Source organism: Physeter macrocephalus, unplaced genomic scaffold (genome assembly GCF_002837175.3).
Source record: "Physeter macrocephalus isolate SW-GA unplaced genomic scaffold, ASM283717v5 random_81, whole genome shotgun sequence".
Taxonomy (NCBI): domain Eukaryota; kingdom Metazoa; phylum Chordata; class Mammalia; order Artiodactyla; family Physeteridae; genus Physeter; species Physeter macrocephalus.
In genome coordinates, this window is record NW_021145367.1 from 65,268 (window position 1) to 90,465 (window position 25,198).

Below are 25,198 nucleotides of genomic sequence, written 5' to 3' on the forward strand. Positions count from 1 at the left end.
GCTTGCTGTCAGCACAGCAGCCCAAGGAATCCTCTGAGAACTGAGGTCAGACCAGGTGTAAACGCCCCCGGGCCTCTCGTCCCCCCCCAGAACAGAACCCAGGATCAGAAGCGTGGCTCTCCAGGGCCGAGGCGACCCGGCCCCCGCCCGCCCCAGCTCACCTCACCGCTCACTCCTCGCCCAGCCGCCAGGCTTCCCGCTGGCCCTCAGGCGGCCCACGTGCTCCTAGCTCCCCACCCAGTCCTGCGCGCTCCCCACCGCACCGCCACCCCGCGCGGCCCACCCCGTGCTTCACGCAGGGCCGTGCTTCACGCAGGGCCGTGCTTCACGCAGGGCTGTGCTCGGTGCCACCCGACGACGCTACCTCCCATCCCCTCCCCTCGAAGCCTCCACCTGCTTGATTCTTCCTCATCACACGCGCTGGCCACCCCGGCCACGCGGCAGATGCGTTTTCACTGTCCGTTCGCCTCCCCTCCTTGCTGTCCCTCTAGCCCGTGGGAGGCGCTCAGTGTTTGAATAGGTGAACCACCGCCTCCCAAACTGGGCCCCCTGTTTGCAGTCGCTCTCACCTCCTGCCCTTCAGCAGTGTAGCTTTCATCCTTCCACGGCCCTGTTCAGAGACCTCCAGCGGCGCCCACACCGCTGGCTACGCAAGGTCTGCACGCTCGTGTGCTTCTACTAGCCGGACCTCTCGGCGCCCCGAGCCTTCTCTTTATTCGCCTCCCTCCTGCGCCCTTCCGGCAGCAGCCCTGCCTGTGCTGCTTGCTCACACCTCCCTTTCCTTCAGGAACCCCTTCAGATGGCGCCACCTCCATGAAGCCTTCCCTGACCACGCCACCCAGGGACAGCCTCTCCCTTCCACCGTGGCGCTTGCTGTGGGCCGTCTGGCACACTCATTGTGCCTGGAATCTGAGGTGTCTGTCTGCTCTACAGGATTTGTAACCCGGGGTGACGGGCTGCACACGCAGCGGGTACCCTGCAAGGGTCTGTGGCCTCAGCCCTACCCCAGCGATGGCTGTGCCCGCCCGGTACTCACGTCAATCTCACTGAGGATGACGTCGATGATGCTGCCGATGACAATCAGGAAGTCAAACACATTCCAGGGGTCCCCAAAATAGCCCTGGGGGAGGGGCCCGGGGTGAGCTGTGGAGGGGAGGGGCTGGGGTCCCCAAAATAGCCCTGGGGGGAGGGGCCCGGGGTGAGCTGTGGAGGGGAGGGGCTCAGAGGCCAGCAGAGTGCAGTGGTCCCTGTCCAGGGGATGCAGAACTGCAGGGTCAGGCAGGGCTGGACCAAGATGCCACTTCCCACGGGTGTTCCGGGGCCCCACCCACTCCCGCTCCCCTCCCCGTGGCTCCCCTCCCTCCAGAGCATAACGTGGTCCAAGGGGAGGGCAGTGTGCCTGAGAACTCAGGATTTGGGGTCCTGGTCCGCACGGGGAAGTCCTTCATCCCCCGCTTGAAGCCCAGTCCAGTCTGGGCCTCGCAGGCAGACCTGACACGGGGGTCGGGGGTGGGGAGTGGACGTGGAAACCAGGACAACAGCAGGATGCTCCCTGGCCCCGGGCCGCTCTTCAGAGGCTTAAGGGAAAGGGGGGGCCACAAGACAGGCTCAAGGAAGGGGCGGGGGAGGGGCAGCCGCATCTAGTCCTGCCGGCCAGTTCTGGCAGCCTGAGCGGCCTGCCTGCCCCGGGCTGGGCAGGTTGGGAGATGCCAGAGGCAGGGCGTCCTGTAGGACGAGGCTGTGAGGGCTCCATGGGAAGGCCTCATCCTGACGCAGGACTCACCCTGGCCTTGAACGCCATGAGCTTGAGGACCATCTCCAGCGTGAAGATGGCGGTGAAGACCACGTTGAGGATGTCTGACACGTGGTCCAGCTGCTGGGACTGGTTGTAGTGCTGTGGAGGCACAGGGAGGGGCTGGGGGTCGGCTCTGCCCCTGGGGAGACCCCCCCCCCCCCGAGCCCTGCCCTCTCCCTCGGGGCCCTGCCCGCCTTCCCTTAACCTCGGAAAGCTAGAGCCCGCTCTGGCCGTGTGGGGGTCCTACCAGGTCTGCGGCCACGCCCCCTCCCCTCCGGCCACGCCCTCTCCCCTCGAAGGACCGTGCGGGGAGGAGGGGGCCGACCCTGGTCTTGCGAGCAGGGCTATCCCCACACGTCTGTTCCTGGAGGCCAGGAGGGAGGCCCCCAGCAGGGCTCTGTGAGCGGCTCCCCCGAGCGTTTGGGTACAGGACCAGGAGGGAAGACCCCTGGTTCCAGGCTGGGACCGCCACCACCTGCAGGTGGCACGTGAGATCACCAGGCTCCCGTGCCTGCAAGCGACCCCGGGACCCCGAGGCAGCCCCAAGCAACGCCTTCCGCCGCCTTGAGCCTCCCCTGTGACCCTCCTGAAATCGATGTCCTTGTACCATTTCCCAGGAATCTCTCACCCTTTTTAAAATGAAGTTGACACGACCCCACTTCCTCCACAAAACCTTCGCAGGTAGTAGGAGGATCTGGCGTCTCCCTTGCCCCACCCCGTCTTGGCAAGGCTGCCTGTTTCTGCTGCCCAGCTCAGGCCCCCACGTGAGCCGTGGCTCGTGAGCCCCTGTCCGCGCTGGGCCCGCTGGCTCCCTGACTCCCTTCCCAGACCCTCGCCACCGGCAGCGTGTGGTCGTGTCGTTGCCGGTGGCTGGGGCTCCGGGGCCAGGGAGCCTTGCTGTGTGATCCCATTTATGCGGGGCGTTAGGGATCAGATGCCGGATTAAGGCTTGATAACGACGCTGCTGATTATGACTTGTCTGTAGAGTGTGCTCATCTCCTCAGAGGCACCTGTTCTGTGAATATTACATCCCCTTTTCTCGGGGCTGGAGCTGACACCGCAGCCATCTCCACCATCCAGACGTGCAACAGCCGGAGGGGCACAGAGAAGGTGCTTCCACGCAGCCCCATCCTCCCGCGCGGCCGTGTCCCGGCTCCAGAGCGGCCACAGCCGCGTGCGCGCTTGAATTACGGCCCTAACGAACCGCTGAGCGCCTGGCACCCGGGCCTGCGTCCAGCTCACCTCCCTGCCCCACGTGGCACCCCAGCACAGTGCCTGGCGCAGAGCAGGTGCCAGGAGGAGTCTACTGGGGGCGGTCAGCCTGGAGCCCCGCCCCCCCGCCCCGCCCAGGCGCTGGCCCGGTGGCGCCGATCTCGGGGGGCCTGGTCCCCGGGGGCCTTACCTGCATGCCCAGGCAGAGCGTGTTGAGCATGATGAGGGCGAACATCAGGTACTCGAAGTAGGACGAGGTGACGACGTACCACACCTGGTACTGGTACGGGTTCTTGGGGATGTAGCACCTCAGGGGGCGGGCCTTCAGGGCGTACTGCACGCACTGGCGCTGAGACGGGACACGACGGGCAGGTCAGTGCCCAGGGCCGCGCCCCCCCGCCACGTCCACGCCCACAGGCTGGAGGGGCCCTGAATCCAGCAGGCCAAGGGCCTCTGCTGGGCCGTCGAGGGGAGGCGTTCCACTGGGCCGGGCTTCCCCTGGCACCACCACAGCCCATTTCTAGCAGGGCTCTCACCCAGCCCAGGGGCTCTGGGCATCACGACGGGTCCACGGGAGACCCCACCCGGCCGCCGTGGGCTGCTTCAGGGGGGAGACGGGTCGGAGGCGGGCCCGGGCCTCCAGCGGAGCGCCTGGGACGGCCCCCCGCCCGAGCGCCCTGTCCCTGGCCGGAGCCTCGGGCCGGAGGGCGCGGCCTGGAGCGGGGCCCGGACCTGGTTCTTGTCCAGCTCGCAGTTCTTGTACTCGGTCTCCCCCTGCTCCTGGAAGGTGACGATGATGAAGCCCACGAAGATGTTCATCATGAAGAAGGCGATGAGGATGATGTAGACGACGAAGAAGATGGCCATCTCCACGCGGTGGTTGTACACGGGGCCCTTGTCCTCCTCGTGAGAGTCGATGGCCCTGTACAGCAGCCTGGGGCGGGCCGGGGACAGAGGTGTGCTGCGCGGGGCGGGCGGCAGGGCCGGGCCGGGGAGGGCGGGCTCGGTCCCGCCGGCCGTGGGGAGCCGGGGGGGCCCCGGACAGTCACGCGAGGGGGGAGCTGCTAGGGCCCTGCCCAGGAAGGCTGAGCAGGTGGAAGGCGCCTGCCTTCCGTCCTCCACGGGATGGCCGGGCTCCCCCCGTCACGCGGGCAGAGAGGCCCACGCTGTGCCCCCCTGGTCGGGCCGTCTCTGGAGTGAGCGGTCAGCGCCCCGGTCCCGTGCCCACACCGCGAGAGCCAGGGTGGCTGCTGAGCCCCCGCGGCCCCCGGCGCGCTGCGGGAGCACGGGAGGCTCCCAGGCCCTCCCCGGCCTCTGGCCGCGTGGCTGGGCCCCGCCCTCACTCACTCGGGCCACCCCTCGAAGGTGGACACCGTGAAGAGAGACATCATGGCCGAGAGCACGTTGTCGAAGTGGAAGTTGCTGTGCATCCACTGGCGGGGACGCAGCTCCATCTGCGCGGGGTCCCCATCCTTGTACACGTAGTAGTAGCCCCTGAGGCGGGGAGGCGCAGTCACCGCGCTGAGCTCGCGGGTCCCCCTCCACGTCCTCTGGGCCCCGGGCGGTGAGCGTGGGGGAGGAGGGCGGGTCTGGACCGGGGAGCCCTCCCGAGGTCACTCGAGGAAGGGGCTTCCGTGAGCCTGAGGGGCTCAGCTTCCCCGTCCCCCACGCAAAAGGGCCACCCTGCCCCCCCCCGCCCCCCGCACACCTGCACTCCTCCTCTGTCATCTTGGACAAGTCATTGCAGCTGAAGAATTTGCCCTGCATCCAGGAGGGAGGGAGAGAGTCAGGTTGTCATGGAGACAGGATGGAAAGATGGGGTGGAAGGGAGGAGGGGGGGCAGGGCCCCAGGGGAGTCTCCATCAGGCCACTGTTCCCTCAGCCACCCGAGGGCTCCCCGCCAGGCAGACAGCTGTGAGGCTGGGAGCCAGCTCCTCAGACGATGAGCTTTGCTGAGTGCCCCAGGCCGGGCCTGAAGAAGGGAAGTACGGAGCCAGCTTGGCCTCCGCTTCCCCTCAGGAGCCCCTGCCCACACTCCTGGGGCCCCCCATCATGGAGCAAGAAGAGGGGATGCCCCACCTCCCCCCCTTCCTTCTCAGGCCCTGGGGCGGTGCAGGGACGGAGCCCAGCTGGGCTCGACGACACATCTTATCTCAAAATTGTGCAGGGGTCCCGGCACGCCCGCTGCCCCGAGGCAGAGTAGGGGAGCTCTGTGGTCCCCTCTGCTGACCGCAGCCCAAGCAGTTTCTCCTTTGATTTACGTCACACCTTGGGCGCCCACGGAAGATTTTGTTTCAACAAAAGGAGTTGATTGCTAGGTCTGACTGTGGCTAAATTAAGTTTGAATCCATAGATGCTGGCCCGGGTCCCTCAAAGGCCGGGAGAGGGAAACGCCTGGGCCAGGGACACAGGAGCAGCTGAAGGCACGGCCACCCTGTCACTGCAGGCACTTGCCGCCCCTACCACCTCCCCCTAGTGTCACGGAGCAGAGGGTGAAGGTGAGGCAGGGACGTTGGGGGAGGAGCCGGCAGAGGACGCTGCTGCCACCGCGCGGCTTCTTGGGCGCCTGAAACCAAACGCCCCGTCTAGTACGGAGAGCAAATATTGGACGGATACACGGATACACGTGACCGGTGCATTACAGACGTCATGTAAATGCCACCCGTACTTGGCGTCTGGCTATGACCTGGGCGGCAACTGGGGGGCTGTCGATAAGAGACTGACACACACAGGGGGTTGGGGGTGGGGGAGCAGCTGCTCACTCGTTCTTTTGGGGAGCGCTATTTTGGGGCCCGGATGGGTGCAGGGTGAGGGTGAGTCCTGCAGGGACTCTGCCCTGAGGGGGTCCCAGGGCCCCCAGGCTGCAGAGGCAGAGGCTGGGGATGGGGCAGGGGGCGGCCCTGGCTGGAGCTGTGGGATAGGGCCGAGTGCAGGCCACTGTCAGCACCGGGTTTGGCCGCTAAGCTGTGTCAGTCCAGATACCCCTCCCGCCCCTCCAGGACAGAGACCAACAGGAGCCGGTCCCCGATAGGTCCTCTGGGAGCCCCACCCTGACGGCCCCCCCAAAGCCTGCCCCTGCGCACGGAGAGGGCCTTGTGGGGTTTGCTCCATGGCCCCCTCAAGCCCTAGCAGAGGCCCGGGCCCAGAGGAAATGCTCCATAAATGTTTGTTGAATGAATGAGTGATTGTAAGATGGTGCCATTGTATGTCTAAGAACGACTGAGGTTACACAATCGCAATGGTGCTTTGCGGGTGGTAGCAGAGGGTCACGGAAGGAAGTGTCACGAATGTGGGTGGTGCCCTCGGGTGTCCGCATCTGAGTCCCGCGGGTGATCTAAGAGCCGGAGGCATCCAGAGGTCGGCTGCACGGGAGGAGCAGGCCTGTCGGGCTAATTGCCATGCGGGAACGAATCGCGGAGTTCTCCCAGGGAAGTGAGAACAGAAGCGGGGTGGCTCCCAGATGTGAAACGAGGGACCCCCACCCGCGGAAGCTTGCGGGAGACACACCTGCTGGCGCAGGGGGTGCAGAGGCTGGGGCGGGCGTGTCCTGGAGGGGGTGGAGAGCATGACAGTGGGCTGGGTGCCGGCAGGCCCGGCAGGTGGGGGCCTTCATCCTGGAGAGCCAGCAAGACAGCAGGGGGCCCGCAGAGCCCCGGGGGCCAGGTGGGGCGTCACCTGGGCACCAAGCTCAGGCTCTCCACGGCTTAGCCTCACCCCCGCGCGTTCGGGACGCCTGCCTTCACGGTCTGGGGCCGCCCTCGTTTGGAGGGAAACGGACCGGCGCTTGCCTCGGCCCAAGAGCCGGCCCCGGAGGCGGGGAGGGCGGGCGGGCCGGGGTGCTCACCTTGAAGAGCTGGACGCCGATGCAGGCGAACATGAACTGCAGGAGGGTGGTGACCAGGACGATGTTCCCGATGGTGCGGATGGCCACGAACACGCACTGCACCACGTGCTGCGGAGGGAGGCCCGCTCGGCACCTCTCCCCGCCCCCCGGCCGGCCCGCGCCAGCCGGGGGGGCCCCCGGGGCACCAGCCCCGTCGCCCCCGGCGTGCCGGGGGCCCGGCTGCCCGGCCCCGCCCCGCCCGCCTCGCGCAGGGGGCTGGGACGGACCTGGCCATGGCCGGGCTGTCTGGGCGAGGCCGGCAGCCCCGCGCTCCCCGGGGTCCCGCCGGCCCCGCTCACCTTCAGCCCTTTGGCTCTGTTGATGGCCCGGAGCGGTCGCAGCACCCGCAGCACCCTCAGGATCTTCACCACGGAGATGGCGCTGGACCTGGGGGCAGCCTGCTCAGCCCTCGGCGCGCCCCCAGCGCTCCGCGCCCACGCCCGCCTGCCCCAGCCCCACTAGGCGCCGCCCCAGGACAGGGGCGCCGCCCGGGCCCTGCGCTGGTCTCCCCCAGGGCTGCCCGCGGACCCCGGCTCTCCCGTCAGGCCGGAGCGCCCGGGGCGCCGGGGCCGTGCTCCCCGCGGGGCTGCGGAGCGGACTCCCTGCTCCTGTCCGCACGCCCCCGCTCTCCAGCACACGCTCTGCCCGCCTAGCCGTGTCACTCAGTCCAGTCGGTGACAACCCAAGGGACCCCCCACCCTGCCCAGCCGTCCCGAGAGACCGTCCCCTCGTGGCTCAGTGCCCACCAACCCACGGCGGCTGCGCTGCCGCCCTGGGGCCCCGGCTGCCCCGCTCACTCGAGTCCCATGGAGATGAGGGACACGGCCACCACCACCAGGTCCAGGATGTTGAAGTAGTTGCGGCAGAAGGAACCCTTGTGCAGGAAGGCGCCGTAGGCGGTCATCTGGGGGAGAGGTGGCATCCTGGGTGGGGAGGACCCTGGGGGCGCTCCTCGCTGGGTCCTCAGGGCCTTGCCCTGTTCTCTGCACCCGCCTCTGGGAGCACTGACACCTCTCACGGGCAGCGAGGCCAAGGGAGCCCTGGGTCTCCTTCCTTACCCAGCCACGGGGGGAGGCCCTGCCCTCTGCTCTGCAGGATGATACAATTCTCCCTCCTCCTCCTCCTCTCCCTCCTCCTCCTCCTCTCCCTCCTCCTCCTCCCTGGAAAGCATCCCAGGCGTGGTTGGGTCGGGCTGAACAGCCCGTCAAGGACTGCAGACCTTGCCCAGGTACCCACCCCTGCACGCGTGCCGTATCTCAGCCCAGAGGGGCCGCTTTCTCCTCTCTGAGCGCATCCCAAACATCGCCGTACAATGCATTTGCATTGTTTTGTCCTCCTTGACTGCCCCTGCTCTCTCTCTAATGAAGTCCTGTCCAATTTCAAGGCCTAACTCTAAAGGCACCACCTCCAGGAAGTCCTCCCGGACCTCAGGGAAGCCACCATCTCTCTCTGATCAATTTCTTTAATTATCAGGGCCCTGAAAGAAAGGATTGTCCTCACTTCATACTGCAGCCGACTCTGGGCCTACTCTCCCTTCACGGCTCCCCTCTCCCCTCCTGGTTCATGGAGGTGAAGGCTGGGGTTACAGGTTCCCGTCACAGATGGGAGGTCTCTGCCCCCAGACCCCACCCCCCACCAATGATGGTGTGAGCCCAGTGTGTCCACCTTGAGAACGGGAGGGCAGCGGTGTGCTACGGACAAGGGGCGGGAGGGCCGTGAGAGGGCAGAGCTGCCAGAAACCCGCCCAGGGCGACAGATGCTTCTCTGGGATCCCGGGGGAGCCCTTTCAGTCACTGGTAACAAAGGTGCGGGAAGAGATCGCAGCTCCCGGGTCCACGCTTAGGCTAGCTGTGCCCTGACTGTGGCAGGACGCGCCCAAGGCTTCAGAGACACGCAGGGCGCTCTGCTGAGAGCCCCACAGGCCGCGGGTGGACTGTACCCCCTGCCTCCACACCCCCACCTGCCTGCCCGCTCTCACCAGCTCATGAGCCGAGACCACCCGGTCTCCTGGGCCCTGTGAATCTTTCCCTGCTGCTCTCCACCACCTTCTCGCTCTTCCCTCCTGCCTGCAGCCCAGCGCCTGGCGGGCACAGCCTGTGCAAGCAGGGGCCACGGCAGGTCCGGCCCCTGGCCCGGAGGTGCTCTTCGCCCGGGCTGCGTGTCTCGCGGCCTTCACTCACCTTGAGGGCAATCTCCACAGTGAAGACAGAGGTGAACACGATGTCAAAATACCCAAGGATCTGGTGGCGGGGCAGAGTCAGTGAGAGGAGGGGCAGAGCAGCGATAGCATCATTATCTTCATCACCACCCCCACCCCCACCCCCACCACCATCACTGCTAATATCCAGCAACAAGAGCCTGTGCAGGCCGAATGCTGGGACAGCACAGTTCAGAAGGAGTGGGTTGGGCAGTCTTGGCCCTCCAGGGGTTTAAACTCTAAGCAGCTGTGATGCCTGTAGCCACACAGAGGCTACAGAGGACTCTGGGCATCCGGGTGAGGTGTGCGGGTGACTGAGGCTGCATGGGCGGGCGTGGGTGCTGAGCCGGCTGCCGTCACCTGGTTCCTCACGGACTCAGTCCGGATGGGGTCCTCCGCAGCCAGGGCGGCGCTGCTGAGCAGGATGAAGAGCAGGATGAAGTTGGTGAACCAGGTGGCATTGACGATGCGATGGCACAGGACGCGGATCCTGCGGGGGGTGCGGGGAGGGTCAGGAGGCTGTGGACTGGGCGTTCGGGCCTCACCGGCCTCCGTCGCTGGGTCCCTCCCTCCCGGTCAGTGGAGAAGGACAGCCGGCAACCGGGTGGTCTCTGGCTGGCCTTGCAGGGCCCCGTCCCACCTTCTGTTCCTGCAGCCCCAGTCCCACCCCGCACAAGCCCTCCCCCAACACTCCACCCCATCCCACGGCATCCCCACCAAAACAACGGGACAGGCCGATCTCCATCCCTGAGGCCGACAGCTGAAACTCCACGGGGACTACAGTCTGTATTTTAAAGGTGTAAAATTGTGAAGCCAGTGAGAACTACAGCTTATCCCCCTGTCCTGCTCTTGGAAAGGAACGGAGAGACGTGATCCCTCTTAGGAGTGAGTAACTGATAAGGCTTAAAGCATTACTTCTCCCAGAGATTCTAGCACTTTCAACTGGGCACAAGGTCTTAAGCTAAAGGAATGACTTTCTCACGGTGTAATTGTAGGCCCAGGGAGTCAGGAGAAGGGGGCCTTCTCAGAGCAGGAAGCAGCCCTCTCTGAGCCCCCCACCAACCGCCCTGCCCCCCCACCGAGGGGCCACCCACTTATTGGTGGGGCTGAAGATGAAGAAGGCGCTGGCTTCTGGAATGGGCACCGCCTTCTCCTTCAGCTGCAACTCGGCCAGCGGGCGGGGTCGTGGGCTTATCGGGATCTCGGGCTCGTCTTCCTCATCATCTCCTGTGGGGGAGGGGAGAGGGAGGTCGGGGTGTCTTTCCACGTTTCACTGCTCCCCTGGCTCCTGTGCTCTGAACCCAGCCGTGAACCCCCAGCAGCCAGCAAGCAACACGGGGCACGAGGGCGCCAGCAGAGTCCAGCCAGGCACCTCCCTTCCTCGTGGCACACGGGGCTGAACTGTCCAGACAACCGTCAGGCTCAGAACCTCCCAGACGTCGGGCCAGGAGCAAGGTCTGGGAGCCTTGCTGTTGCATCTCCTGTCTCGGGGCTGGACGCACCACCTCGAATGCTCGCAAGCTGGGGGTGCCGGGGGGCCCCACTTGGCACGAGGCCAGAGTGCTGGGCCCGGCTCCGCCCCTGCCTCTCACGCCAGGCAGGCTTCTCTCCCTCCTGGGTGTCAGAGCCTCAGCTCGCGACATTGACGAGGGCCAGGAGGCCTGCTGAGATAAATGGACTCGGAGCTTCTCTCCTGGGGCCGGGTTCCAAAAACCATCATTCGGGGAGGAACTGCCAGCATGAAAAGAAACCAGTATTCTTTTCTTCCGGGGCAGGTGTGGGGTGGGAGGGGGTGGGAGGGGGAGAGGGCCCCTCGGGCTCATTTGCTGCGTCTCAGGGCCCTGTGAGAGGGGGCTGTCCCCCCAGGTCCTCAGCTCCAGGCTGGGGGCACTGTGGGAAGTTGGGGTGCCCTTTCCTTTGTCCGCTCACCCACAGTTATCTCCTGCCAGGCCCTGGCAGGGTTCTCCCGTTCTCTCCCCGACGGCGGCCCCTGCAGGGTCTCCTCCCGAGACCCCACTTCTGCCTCCCGAGGAGCATATCCGCACGGGACATTTCCTGCCTCGTCTGGGACCAAGGGCCCCAGAGACACATTTTCTGCTTAATCGCAGAGACTGTTAATTCTTAGAACTCGCGTATTTGCTTTCTTTCTCCGCCTTAATTCTGATTTCCTCTGTCCCCGCGCCCACTGTGTTAACTTCGTTGTGCATATCTTTTGTTGTCAGCCATTTCAGATTATTTTTGGAAATAAGCAAGATAAACACATTCAGCCCCCTTGGTAAGAACGCTCCTCCGCAGCCCACCCCACAGCCCCTCCCCCCCCACCCTCCCCCTTCTCCCCAGCCCCTGCCCCTCCCCCACCTCAGGTTTCCCGGCTCAGCATCTCCCACCTGCACAGCGGCCACTCCCATCTACTAGGAGACGGTTATTAGATGAAACAGATCAAGTCGAATTATTCTAAAACCCAAATGTCCCTTCTGGCAGGTATTTGAAGAATTATCATTAGTCTTATCTATACCAGCTCCATCCTCCCCACATTTTACTTGGCAAAATCCTTGCATTTTTTCCTTCTTCTTCTTGTTTTTTTTTGGATTTCTATAAGGCTTTTTTTTTTTCAGTTTTAATATTTTTTTATGGAAGTGTAGCTGATTTACAATGTTGTGTTAATTTCTGCTGTACAGCAAAGTGATTCAGTTATACATATGTATACATTCTTTCTTTTTTATATTCTTCCATTATGGTTTATCACAGGATATTGATGAATGGATAAAGAAGATGTGACACAGACACACACACACACACACACACACACACACACACAATGGAATACGACTCAGCCATAAAAAAGAACACAATAACGCCATTTGCAGCAACATGGATACAACTAGAGATTATCATGCTAAGCGAAGTAAGTCAGAAAGAGAAAGACAAATACCATATGATATCACTTATCTGTGGAATCTAAAATATGACCCAAATGAACCTATCTATGAAACAGAAACAGACTCACAGACATAGAGAACAGACTGGTGGTTGCCAAGGGGGAGGGGGTTGGGGGAGGGATGGAGTGGGAGCTTGAGGTTAGCTTTTATGTATAGAATAGATAAACAACAAGGTTCTACTGTAGAGCACAGGGAACTACTTTCAGTGTCCGCTGGCAAACCTTCGTTCTATTTACCGATTGCCTCTCTGGTGCCAAACGCAGCTGTTGGGAGCACAAAGGGTCCCCCGGAGCTCAGAGTCACTGGCGCAAACAGACGCTAATCGGCGGATTCCACAAATAGACACGAAATTGCACCAGTGACCCAGGGCTGGGAGGACCCAGGAGAGAGCTAGGAGAGATCCACAGCTCTCGGGCACCAGCCTCTCCCAGGTGGCCTTTTAACCGTCACCGGCTTGGCGCTCCCTCCACGCGGTCCCTGCTTGGCACCGCCGAAGAGGATTTCTGCTGCAGCCACAGGCTGTTGGCGCCTACGGGGCGTGTGTAGTGCACTCATGGCTGTGCACTCCCCCTCCCCTCCCCTCCCCCCTGCTCTCCTTCCTGGGGATCTTCCTCCTCGTCACGCGCTGTGGGCACAGGTGGTGAGCAGCCGGCCCGTCTCCTGCACCACACAGGCGGATACACCCCCCTCTGAGAGCTATGCTGTGTGGCTGGAGGGGCTGGAAGAGAAGACGTGTGTACCCACGAGTCTCTGGGCTCCTTGAAAACCAGGCCCTTAGCCCTGAAGCACACAGCCAGTACTCAGTGAACACTGGCTGGATTAATTGAAAATAAAACGTGTACCTTTTCCCACTGTGTGTATTGTAGGGAGAGGCAGGCTGGCAGACGGCTCATTTGCAATACGAGGTACGCAAGGGGTGTCTGAGTCCTGATCTCCTCGTGGATGGGTCCCGGTAGGGGACACACAGGAGAGGTCTCGTCCCTGGGGAGAAGTCTCCCCAGCACACCCGCCCCGCGTCCCAGGACTCTCACCTGGGAAGTCGGCTGACGGGTAGGGGTCCTTCACCTCATTGACGTTGGATTCAAACTCATCGATCTTCAGCTGGAGGAAGGAACACGATGAAGGTGAAAACCCAGGCTGTGGTCCCACCTAATGAACGTTGACTGGAGGGCCGCGTAGGTGTCCCCTCACCTAAGCCTCCCTGTGGCTCGGGGCGGGGTGAGGCAGTGGGCGCCATTATGGTCACTCCCGTCTTACAAAGGAGAAGCCAGGCGCAGAAAGGTCAGCCAGGCTGCCCAAGCTACCAGACCCCAGCCTGTCTGAGCCTGAGCCCCTCACCCCTGCTTAGTTCTCGAGGAGAGTGGATTTCCCCAGGCCAGGACCCCTGCTCTGGGGGCCAGTTCCTGCCCCTCTGAGCTCCGCTTCCTTGGCTCCAGGAAGGCTGAGCAGGGCCAGGCTGACAGGCGGGGCAGGGCTAGAGACGGGGCGAGGCTGGTCTGGGCAGCTCTGTGGGGAGGGGGACACCCTGACTGGGGTGGAAAGCTGGGGCTCAAAGGAAGTCTGGTTCCTGGATCGGGGCATCTGTGTCCTCAGTACCAAGGATTCCGTGAGACGGAGCTGCCCTCACCTGGCGGGTGCCCTCAGCTGGCTGATACCCAGGCAGACAGCCCCTCTCCTGCCTCCCCCTGCCCCCCAGCATCCTAAGGCACCAGGCGAACAGGGGACTTTCAGAGGCCCCTCCCCGTGCAGCCCCTGAGAGCGCCCCCGTGACGGGCTCACCTTGGCCGCGGTGGGGATGCCCGCCCCCCGCCCCCGCGCGGCCCCTGAGAGCGTCCCCGTGACGGGCTCACCTTGGCCGTGGTGGGGATGCCCTCCCCCTTGGGTTTCTGCTCCAGCTTCTTGGCCGCCATCGACTTCTCCTCCTCTGACTTGTCTGGGAGCCCCCTGGGTTGGAAAACCAAGAAAGCCCAAAGTGGAGGCCCAGCTGGAAGGTTCTGGGGGGCCCGCCCAGCCTGAGGACACTGCAGGCTGACCCCGCCCACGGGCCGGGCGCATCGCCTCCTCCGTCTGCAACGAGGGAGCAGGACGGGCGTCCACCCGCGCAAACCCAGGGGCCGTCGGCCGGTCCCAGGGGAGGGTCCCAGGCCGCAGAGGGTTCAACAGCAAACCCACAGGTGCCTGAGGCTCAGCGGAGGGAAGGGACTCCCTCCAGGAGTGCGGTGACAGGGCGGAGGCCCAGCCTGCCCGGCTCTGCCCTCTCGGTGCCGCCCGCCTCCAGTCCGGCCCCGGGGACCCCTCAGAGACTCAGCCAGCAGCCGCTGGGGCAGGCGTCGCAGTGGTTTGGCCTCTGCTCCTTGGGGAGCCCCTTGCCCAGAGCGGGCGGAGCCCTGCGGGTCCCGCCTGCTGGGCGCGCCCCACTCACTTGGACATCTTCCTGCGTCTCCGCTCCTCAGCCTTGGCCTTCTGGGCCGAAGTCAGGCTCTCCGCCTCCGCCAGGTTGTCTACCGCGATGGCCAGGAAGACGTTGAGCAGGATGTCTGGGGCGGCCCGCTAAGGAGCTCGGGCGGAGGGGCGGGGCGCCCCTGGGGGTGGGCTTGGCGGGACCTGCCTCCTCCCGTGCTCCAGGTTCCCCATCTTTCTCGGACGGACTCCTCCCGCCTGTCACCAGTCACCCCGTGTTGCTCTAACCTCCTGCCGGAAGGAGGTGTCCTACAGCTATACCCGCACTGCCACCTGCTGTGTCCCCCCTCCCCACCCCCATGAGCTCCCCAGCAGAAGGCCTGGGCACCTGGACCCCGCTTTACGCCCTAGCCCCCTCCCCAGGCTCTCCTCCGTGCCCTGCGTCTGGGGGGATACAGTTGCCGCAGACGAACAGGATGATGAAATAGATGCAGACGAGCACCCCGGGGTAGGTCGGGCCGCCGTAGGCCAGGACCCCGTTGTACATCAAGGAGTTCCAGTCCTCACCTGTCAGCACCTGGAAGGCCAGGGAGGGTGGGCGACACAGAGGGACCCGAGGGTCTTCTCTGGGGACTGCGCTGTCCAAAAGTCCCCTTCCAACTCTGCCCCCAGACCTGTCCTCTCTCTTCATCCAGGGCGAACGTCCCTGCTCTCCTGAACCTCTTCCGGGGGTTGAAAACCTTATCATTGGCTCTTCGGGGCCAAGGAGCTTGATCGTGGCGTCAAGGCTCCCACGAGCCCTGATCCCGAGGCCCAGGCTTAGCTGTGCTGCCCCCGCCGCACCCCCTGCCTTTCCAGCCCCCAGAAAGAGTGCGAAATGTCAGGTGCCTTGAAAGACAGGGTGCCCGACCAGCCAGCGGGGTGAACGGAAGAACGAGGGTGACACCACGTGTAGGGCCGGCCGGTTGTCGCAACTGCCCCTCCCACCGGCAATACCGAGGTGGCGTCCCCTGAGTACCGGCCCCACAGAGAGGGGCGTGTGTCTGCTCTGCGCTCAGGCAGCTCGTTCTGGAGGCCGGCCGCGGCTTCAGTGAGCGGTGGCCGAGCCGTGTCCCCGCGGTGGGAAGTGGTTTGTGTTCCTCTGGGGCTTTCGCGGCCCCGGGGAGAGACAGCCCACCTTGTCTGACCTTGTGCTCAGAGGTTCTGGTAGCACGTGGGAGAGAAAGCTCCCTGCCCACCCAACTCCTTCACTCGTTAACTGCTGCCCTACTGTGGGCCAGGGCTCTGCTGGGCGAAGGGACGAAGACACAGAGGACACACTGGGCGCAGCGCCCAGCCTCCAGAGCGTGGGGGAGACAGACAGGCGACTGTGGCCTGGAGGGGATGCGGGAGGCCCCGAGGGCGATGTCAGATCAGGGAAGGCTTCCTGGAGGAGGCGACGCCCGCTCTCCGATGGCGGGCGGCGGGCTTTGGCCTACCTGGAAGACGCTGATGAGGGCCTGCGGGAAGTTGTCGAAGTTGCTGCGCCGCACCTCGGTGTCCTCAAAGTCGTACCTGCCCCCGAAGAGCTGCACGCCCAGGAGGGCGAAGGTGACGACGAAGAGGGAGAGCAGCAGTAGCAGGGAGGCGATGGAGCGGATGGAGTTGAGCAGCGAGGCCACCAGGTTGCGCAGAGACGTCCAGTACCTGGGGGAGACGGGCAGCCCCCACCGCGTCCCTGCAGCCGGCGCGGCCCGGGGGAGGCTGGGGGCTGGCGGGGCGCGGGGCGCGGGCAGGGCTGCCCGGATCCGGGCTGCACACCCAGCTTCCCTCCGCCAGAGCACAGATCTTGGTCTGTCATCTCATCCTGTTGGTAGGACGTCCGTGTAGCGGCCGGTGCCACCACGAGACTCTGAACCCCCTGGGGGCGAGGACCACCCCTTCCCGTGCAGCCGCGGCCCAGGCGGCCGTTCCACCGCTGCCCCCTTCTCCGCTCTCCTTCCTCACCCCCCTTCCCCTCCTCCCCTTGCATCTTCCTTTCCCCCCTCCCGCGCCCAGCCTCTTCTTTTCCCCCTTCTTCCCTCTTTTCCACACCACAGACAACGGTGAGAGGTAAGGAGACAGGAGAGGCCCGAGGTGGAAGGCGGAAGGTGCTTCCTCGGGCAGAGGCGCAGGATGGGGCAGGGCGGCAGGCGGCGCTCACTTGGTGACCTTGAAGATCCTGAGGAGGCGGATGCAGCGCAGCACGGAGATGCCGAGGGGTGTCATGGCTCCCGACTCCACCAGCAGGATCTCCAGGAGACCGCTGCACACCACGAAGCAGTCGAAGCGGTTGAAGATGGACATGAAGTACTGGCGCAGGCCCAGCCCATACATCTTCATCAGCATCTCCACGGTGAACAGGGCCAGCAGCACCCGGTTGGCGACGTCTGCGGGGGGGGCCGCGCAGCTCCGTGTCACTCCCCTCCCTGCCCTGCCTGCCTTGGCCAAGCCCTCCACCCTGGACACCCTCCCTGCAATTTCAGGGCATCTTCCTTTCCCTGCCCTCCAGATCCAGGAAAACCTGGTGAATTTTCACCATTGAAGGAACACAGTCTCGATTTCTAAGAAACGAAACGACACTGTGTTCAGCAGGTCCACCCTCCTCACTCCACCGATCAACCCGTGAGCATTTTAACCCCGTTTCCCTGATCTCCCAGAAGCACCGACACTGTTGATCGGCCTCTGGCTTTTTTTTTTTTTTTTAAACTTGCGGGATCTCAGTTCCCTGACCAGGGATCGAACCGGGCCCCCTGCAGTGGAAGTGCAGAGTCCTAACCGCTGGACCGCCAGCGAAGTCCCCTCTTGCTTTTTCAAACGTTCTCTTTCCTGGGCTTCCGGGACGCCACATCCTTCTGCACTTCTCCTGCTTCTCCTGTTTCTCCTGCACCCTCTCTGCAGATGCACCCCTACCTCACCCCTGAGTGCTGGACTCGAGCTGTGCACGTGAGCACACACCGTCCTCTGGGGATCTGGTGATGCCTTCTAAGACCACAGCTTCGATCGCCATGCCTGCCAACGACTCCGGAGTTTGACTCTTCAAACCCAGACTTCTCCACTGAGTCCCAGACCTACTTTCCGTCTGTCTCCTCAACATCTCACCGGCACGTCTCAGAGGCACCTCAAACTCAGCATGCTCAAGTCTAAGCTGATAGGTACTGCCCGTCCTCCCCCATCCCCCCAAAATACCTGGTCATTGACTGTCTTCCCCATCTCAGCAAGCGGCACTACCATCCCTCTATCTGCATAGGCCGGGAACCTCAGATTCATCTCTGACTTCTCTTGGTGGGCACTGTTCACATCTCGTCCGCATTTGGTCATTGACAGGGCATTGACAGTGCTTGGCACATTCAAGGGGCTCTCAGGAAGATTGTTTGCAAGGAATAAATGGATGGATGGATGGATGCAGGAATGGATGCCTGGATGGATAGACAGATGAATGGGTGGGTGGATGCATGCATGAATGAAGGAATGGATGCCTGGATAGAGAGATGGATGGATGAACAGATGGATGGATGGATGGGTGGATGGATGGATGGGTGGATGGATGCAGGAATGCATCTGACCTGTAGCATTGTTTCCTATCTCCTTTCCATAGAAGAAGACAATCTTCTTTTCTATTTTCCTTCTTTCATCTCTTTCATTATTTTATTTTATTCTATTTTAGGCCACACTGCGTGGCTTGCGGGATCTTAGTTCCCTGACCAGGGACTGAACGCAGGCCACAGCAGTGAAAGCGCTGAGTCCTAACCACTGGACCGCCAGGGAGTTCCCTCTTGCATCATTTTAAAATAGTGTCTTCCTGCTATCCAACCTCGCCTCCTCTGTAACCCTCCTCGTTACCTTATATTTACCTCCACTATTGCCCTCCCTATATTGACCTGACATCACTCATCGATATCTGTCTTTTCCTGTGGCTCAGGAAGCCGCTTGACGGCAAGAGAGGTACATTCCTCCTCCGTGTGCCCTGCGTCCTTTCCTGGGCCTTACACAGAGTACGTTTGTCATGCACAGTTGGTGAAAGATTGCTGTTTCCGGAGTAGAACTTGAACTTGGATGCGTGAAGCGCTCAGTGACTGGTCAGCTGTACGTCCAGTGTCTGTGATAATTTGCCCAGACATCTGGCGAGCACCTGGAGAGTCCCCAACTTGTTGCTGGTATGGCCCCTGGTAATGCCACGAGGAAGAGAGTACCACTGCCTAGAATTCCTAGAGAGCGATGTCAACGTCTAACGACCTCTTCTGCAAAACCTGAGGTGCCATTGGCCAGCGCTGGCCGTCAGCCGCGCGCCTCACCTTGCAGGTGGGTCAACCAGAGAGGCTGCTGGTGGTGCTCCGAGGCGATCGACAGGGTGTTGAGGGCGACGATCAGGATGACCAGCCAGTAGAAGACCCTGGACTTCACCGCATCGTGGCACTTCCAGCGGAAGACGCGGTTCCACCGCCTCCAGTGTCGGCTGAGAAGGCGGGGGTGGGGGTGGGGGTGGGGGCGGGGCCGAGGCTGGGCTACTCCAGCCCCTCCCCAAGGCCGCCTTCAGGCCGCTCCCGCCACACTTAGTCTCACCACCCACTCCCTCCTCCAGCCACATGAGAGGGCCAAGGACTGCGAGCTGCAGAGGCAGACTGCAAAATCTTGCCTCTTACAGCAAATGCCTTCACCTTTCAAAGGAGAAGAGCGATGATGCCTACCCCGGGGGGAATTAGAGACAATGCCCGGCGCAGAGTAGGGCTCCGTGCGTTTCCACCTTAATTCGAGCAACGCTGGCATGCCCCGCTTTGCCCGTCATAAAGGCACTTCTTTAACAAATTGGTCATATCTGGTGTAGGGGAGGGTGTGCAGAAAGGCACCTCCACCGTCAGATCGACCTTCGTGCAGATTCACCGAGGTTAGAACCTGCGCGCCCTTTGACCCAGCAAGCCTGTTTCCAGGGACCTGCCCGGCAGAAACGTTCACCCTTATGCACAGCGGTTCCCTGTGGCACTGTGTGTGTTGCCCCAAACTGGAGAGATTGCGTAAACAGACTACAACATATGCACGCTGTGGAATATTTTACATTCAAAGATACATCAAAAGACGGTGTGTGAGCTGTCACACCTTGCAAAGATGTGGAGGGACCTTAAACGCATGCCACCAAGTAAGACAAGCTGATCTGAGAAGACCACACACTGTGTGAGTCCAATTAAACGACATTCTGGGAAAGGCAAGACTGTGGAGATCAGTGGCTGGTTGCCAGGGGTGGGAGGCGGGGTGTGAGCAGGCAGAAACAGAGGACTTTTAGGGCAGCGAAAATACTCTCTATGATACTATAACGGGGGGTACGCGTAATTATACGTTTGCCCAGACCCACAGAACGTCCAACACCAAGAGTGCGCCCCAACGTGAACTATGCACTTGGACGATGCAGGTTCATCAGTTGTAACAAATGGACCATCTGCTGGGGATGTTGACGGTGGGGGCGCTGGGCGTGGCTGGGGGAGGGACAGACGGGAAATCTCGGCACCTTCGGCTCAGTTTTGCTGTGAATCTGAAACTGCTCTGAAAAAAGAAAGTCTTAGAAAAAAAAAATGGTTTGTGTCTGCATAAAGTTGCCCTCGATAGAAAATTCTAAATTTAAAATGTCAGTTACTAGTTTATGTGTGGATCGTATTCATTTCTCCAACGAGCCCTCCCGTGTGCAGGGCACCGTGTTTGGCTCTGAGGTGACAGTGGTTAATATGAGAAACCTCATCGTGCAAAAAGTGAAAACAAAACCAAAAAAAACGTGTGTGTGTGCGTGTGCGTGTAAGAGAAATGAAAGCGTACAAGAGGCTTCAGAGGGCTACGAATCTAACTGTTACCATGGTTACCTCTTTGAAGGGCAGAGAAGGCCTTCATCTTTTCTTTGATGTATTTCTCTATTGTTGGATCTTTCAAAATCACAGTCATGTATGAATTTGGAAAGGGAAGCAGCCAGTCAAACAAAACACACGTCCTCTCCAGCTCCCTGTCTCCAGCCCCTGCCCGCCACATGCCCACGGTGGTCACAGGCTAACTGCCCGTTCTGCGGCAGAGGTTTCCAGGACTAGTTACCCCGCCGGCTCCCAGTCTCTTCCTTACGTGGTGAGTAAATAGGTCATCTGCCCAGTGCCCTCCAACTGCGCTAAGGGAAAGCGACCCAAAAGCCACCTAGGGAGGTGACCGGGGTCTAACTACATGTCTCAGGGAGCTGCGGGCTGGGAGGACCCGGAGCTGGGCAGATACTCACATAAACTGGATGACTTTGTTCAAGCCTGCGAGTTCATACAGGCTCTCTGTGTCAGAGCCACCTTCCTCCAAAGCCAGCTTCCCTGGGGACAGACAGGTACAGTCGGCCAGGCTCCCGGGCCCCTCTGGGCTGGACACACCTGGAAAGGGCCTGCTGACTGGGGACACCTGTGACAGCGCCCCTGGGTGGGCCTGGAGCCCTCCCTCTGCGCCCGCATCGGCGGGGAGGGCGGGTCACCACGGGGCAGGGCAGCACTCTGGTGCTTTGTGCTCCGGGAGGGCCCAGGGCACCCCAGGCCGCCTCCGTCACAAGGTGTCAGGCGAGCCCCCTAGGGGCCGGGGTGGTGATGCCGTTCCTGCCCGATGGGCCCCCGGGGCTGCAGCGGGGTCGGGTGTGGAGGTGCCGCCGTGGGAGCTGACCGCGAGGGCAGCGCCGGGGGGGCGGGGGGGCTGCCGACCTCGGCCTCTGGCCCCAACCTTCTCTCGGGTCGTCCACATCCATGACCTCGCCCTGCGTGATCCAGCTCAGGTAGCCCCGGAGGTCCTCCTCTAGCTGCTGCTTCTCCCGCAGCTTCTGGAAGGTTCCCCTGGACTTGGCCTTCTCCCGCTCCTTGGTGAATTCCCTGCAGTGGAGCAGGGGAGGGGGAGGAAGACGCAGTGGGAAGGATGGAGCTTCCTGGGCCGAGGGAGCCCGTTCTGCGGCTGGACGTGCCCCCGCTTCCTATCCTAGCCCGTGGAGCCCCTGAATTCTATGTCCAGAGTGCCTGGAGGGGAGCTTCCGCGGTGGGTGATGGCAAGGCACAACGGGGCCGATGGCCGCCTCCAGGCTGCCCGCCGTAGCTGGGTGGAGCCGTCACAGAGAAATAATGACCATGAGTACTTAGCACTTCTGATGTGCTGGCCTCCATTCTAAGTACTTTATAGGTATTAACTCGTTTAATCCTCCCAACAGCCCTGTGAAACAGGCACTGAAATTATTCCTGTGTGACAGATGTGGCTCATGAGGCACAGAGAGGTTAGGTGATTAGTCAAAGGTCACACAGCCACCAAGCAGAAGCACAAGGGTTCAGACTTGGGCCTCTTGCTCCAGAGTCTGTGTGCTTAGCCCGAAGGCCATGCTCAGTGCAGAGCTTCAGCCCAAGCACCTCCAGGGACAGGAGGCTGGGGTCTCGGGGCTTCACGCGGACCGAAGGAAGCGAGGATGGGAGAAGGCTTGGGGAGAAGGGAGAAAGGTGAAGACTGGAGGGGCTCCTGCATGAGCGGGGGTTCTAAGCCACGTCTCCCTGCCCACGTCCTCCCCTCCTCGCCCTCCCCCTCCTTTCCCCGCCCCCCTCCTTCCTCCCCTCTCTCCCAGCTGTCTCTGAGCCCCTTACCCGCTCAGGACGCCCAGCACCAAGTTGAGGATGAAGAAGGAGCCCAGCAGGATGAGGGTGACAAAGTAGATCCAGGGCCATTCGTTCCCGATGGCGTCGTTGACCTGGCGCAGACGCAGGTGTGAGCCCCGTCCCCGACGTGAGGGCCTAGGCCCCCTTGTCAAGCTGGCCCACCCACCGCGCCCGACCCCGGGGGCAAGGAAAGAGGCCATCTGGGCCCAGGGAGGAAGCCTCTTCTAGCCTGAGGACCTGGGACTGGGCCTTGCTGAGGGCTCCCTGGCCGGTGGGCTGGCCCCTGCCTGCCCCCAGCCCCCGGGCTCCCTGCCTGACCCTGTCATGCCGGCCACCTCCAGTCGGCCTCTTTACAGCCGAGATTTCTCACAGTGGAAGAAGCACTAAAAAGCCTTGGCCTGCGCTTGGCCGGCTCCTTCAGGAAGCACGTCTGTGACCCTGGATGAGGCGCCAGCGTCTCTGAGCATCGTTCCATCTGCCTCCTGAGCTGACGTGAGCTCGCTCCTCACAGGCTGGTCACGGGTGAAACAACACGCGTGACCGTCCTTTGAAACGTTTACTAATTGGCTCCCATAATCCGAGTTTACGAGAGCTACTCACACTAATCCTTTATATTTACAAGGCATTTGATGGGTTTACAATCGTCCCCCATAGGCAGCGTCACCCCGCGGCTGAGCTCCGGGGTTGGAGCCGGATGGTTAGAGGTCAATTCTTGGCCGTGTCGCTCACTTGTCCAACAGCGGCCAAGTTACCGAACGTCTCTGAGCCTCGGTTTCCTTATCCGGAAAACGGGATCAATGCCTCCCATTGTTGGAGGATCAGAAAAGAAATGCAACCTAACTCCTGTAACACCAAACAAGTAACCTTCTCCAACAAGAGAACTTCTACAGCACTAGGTGCCCGCACTGTGGGAATTCAGTTAATGCCCCCACTAACCACCATAACTACCCCATGATGGAGCTAGTATTTTTATGTTATAGGCGAGGAACCTGATATCCAATCATATTTTTATGGGAAAGCAATCTTGCCCAGCAGCAAGAAGAGAGACTCAAAGGGCCCTTCCTTCCTCAGGAGATCTGAGATTCCAGGCCATCAGGAGCAAGTCGCTCACAGCCAGGCTTAGGCACAAGCTAGGAGATGAGACCAGAGCCGGCCGAGCTCCTGGTTTCCATCCCTCACCTGCTCTTGGGGCTGCGGACACAGGTGGTACCTCGGCCTCCCCCAAGGATGCTAGGACACACACCTGAGGCCCAGAAGGGCTCCCCGGGGAGGGGCAAGGAGAAGCAGCAGACCCTCAGCCCGGACTGGCAGGCCCCCCCCCGCTCCCGGCGAGCCTGTGGTGGGGAGACGGCCGGCGGGCTCGGGCCCGGACCCACCCAGTAGAGGACGTCGGTCCAGCCCTCCATGGTGATGCACTGGTACACGGTGAGCATGGAGAAGCCGAAGTTGTCGAAGTGGGTGATGCCGTGGTTGGGGCCTGGCCAGCCTCCCCGGCACTCGCTGCCGTTGATGGTGCAGGGGCGCCCTGAGCCCGTCCGGGCACAGGGCGACGGCTTCTCGTTCTCCACCGTGGCCACGACGTCTGTGGGTGGGCGGGCAGGGGCGGTAAGGGGGCAGCAGGGGGCGGGGCTCAACGTCAGTTTAAAGTCGGGGAGGCGGCCTTGCTGGGAGAGTGGTGCAGACCGGGGGAGCTGGGCCGAGGGCACGGACACGGACACGGCTACACGGACACGGACAGGGATACAGGCGTCTGCAGGCAGGAGCTCGGGCCCAGGGCCTCGCTGGCGGCACGGCTTCTATGGACTACAGCCGAGGAAGCCGATGTGATGTATCGTTTGTACCCACAGAGCTTTGTAAAAGGAGGCAGCGGCCCGCTGGGGCGGAGGTGCGGGCCGGGCCTCACGCTCCGGCTTGAGAGCTCTGTCTGGGGTACAGAAGTGGGGACGTGCCCCGATGCTGGGATGCGCCGGACGGACATCCAGACTGGGGGTGGGTCTGCTCTTAGGGGGCGTCCCCAGCAGGCCTTAGCATCGAGGGAGCCCCTGAAGGGTGCTCTTACTGTCTCTAAAGCCTGCAATTTGGATGACATCTGGCTCCCCTTTTCCCCTGGGTAGGTTTGGTCTCCTTTTGTGCTCAGAGGGGTCAGATCGTGAGAGATCGAGCGGCCTTCCTTAACCATGTTACCCGGGGGCTCGATCCTCAGGAGATGGGACGGGGGGGGCACGGATGGCCCTGAGCTTGGCGTGTGGGCCCCAGCCCCACGAAGCCGGGTAGCCCCCATCCCAGAGGGGCTTGGTAGCGCGACTGGTCGGCACTGGTCAAGAACTCGTGCGAACACCAGGCGAGACCCTCGAATCTCGTTTGAAGGTTGTGCCAGAAAGCCCCCTCCTCTCTGCCCTGATAATGCCTACGAGAGGACGGAGATCGTTACGGGGACAGGAGGAGGCTGAGGCGGGGCAGGTTAGGAGCAGGACCGGCGAAAACGCCACGAGAGCTGAGTCTTTGGAGCTGGGCTGCCGGTCTTGTGCTGCGTCCTGTCCCCTCACCCCCAGTGTCAGCAGCACTCGGCCCGGGGGGGCTGAGGTCCAGCAAACCGCTGCCACCTGAGAGCAGGGCCCGGGGGTGTGGCCCATCCTTTCATAAAAATGCCCACACTCTATGTGCCCCCTCGTTTCTCATTCTTTGATCAGAGGTAGGGGCGGAGTTTTCCAGACCGCATGTGACGTGTGATGTCGCAACAGACCCAGTGCAGCGATGGGAGAACTCGGCCGACATCCACTAAGCCAGGTCAGTAAAGAGGTCCAGAGAACACGTAAAACGGTTCCACTCTTGTCGCCAAACATTTTTGGTTTGGTTTGGGAAAATAAAGTTATTTTTCAATAATTTTTTTCAACTTTGAAAAAAGTGTATTATTTACGTTACTATGTAAGTGGTCTATTACTGTTCTTTTTAAAACGAATTAATAAATTAGTACTACGACATTTTTCCCGGTTTTCATTCCTAACGCCGTACACATCAACAGACAAAATCTATATGAACAAAAACTCTTTGGGGGCTTCCCCGGTGGCGCAGCGGTTGAGAGTCCGACCGCCGATGCGGGGGACGCGGGTCCGCGCCCCGGTGCGG

At 62.0% G+C, this 25,198-nt stretch overlaps 1 protein-coding gene across 10 annotated transcripts in view; it reads right to left on the reverse strand.

Moving 5' to 3' along the window:
* CACNA1S (calcium voltage-gated channel subunit alpha1 S) overlaps positions 1–25,198 on the reverse strand; it is a 67,538-nt gene that overhangs the window by 19,254 nt on the left and 23,086 nt on the right. For 7 of the 10 annotated variants that reach the window (XM_028483855.2, XM_028483848.2, XM_055082323.1 and 4 more), the window contains exons 3-26: positions 23,449–23,654; positions 22,061–22,164; positions 21,165–21,310; positions 20,689–20,770; positions 20,291–20,350; positions 18,740–18,900; positions 16,609–16,834; positions 15,905–16,112; positions 14,883–15,003; positions 14,449–14,563; positions 13,877–13,970; positions 13,058–13,127; positions 10,182–10,314; positions 9,448–9,577; positions 9,071–9,130; positions 7,688–7,794; positions 7,190–7,277; positions 6,852–6,959; positions 4,716–4,768; positions 4,355–4,501; positions 3,740–3,941; positions 3,198–3,356; positions 1,784–1,894; positions 1,037–1,120 (exon numbers count right to left, since the gene is read on the reverse strand). In XM_028483855.2, coding sequence (XP_028339656.1) covers positions 1,037–1,120; positions 1,784–1,894; positions 3,198–3,356; positions 3,740–3,941; positions 4,355–4,501; positions 4,716–4,768; positions 6,852–6,959; positions 7,190–7,277; positions 7,688–7,794; positions 9,071–9,130; positions 9,448–9,577; positions 10,182–10,314; positions 13,058–13,127; positions 13,877–13,970; positions 14,449–14,563; positions 14,883–15,003; positions 15,905–16,112; positions 16,609–16,834; positions 18,740–18,900; positions 20,291–20,350; positions 20,689–20,770; positions 21,165–21,310; positions 22,061–22,164; positions 23,449–23,654 — 2,975 coding nt within the window. The remainder of the gene's footprint in view (positions 1–1,036; positions 1,121–1,783; positions 1,895–3,197; positions 3,357–3,739; positions 3,942–4,354; positions 4,502–4,715; positions 4,769–6,851; positions 6,960–7,189; positions 7,278–7,687; positions 7,795–9,070; positions 9,131–9,447; positions 9,578–10,181; positions 10,315–13,057; positions 13,128–13,876; positions 13,971–14,448; positions 14,564–14,882; positions 15,004–15,904; positions 16,113–16,608; positions 16,835–18,739; positions 18,901–20,290; positions 20,351–20,688; positions 20,771–21,164; positions 21,311–22,060; positions 22,165–23,448; positions 23,655–25,198) is intronic. The other 3 variants (XM_024130616.3, XM_028483851.2, XM_028483849.2) reach the window with 1 other exon arrangement.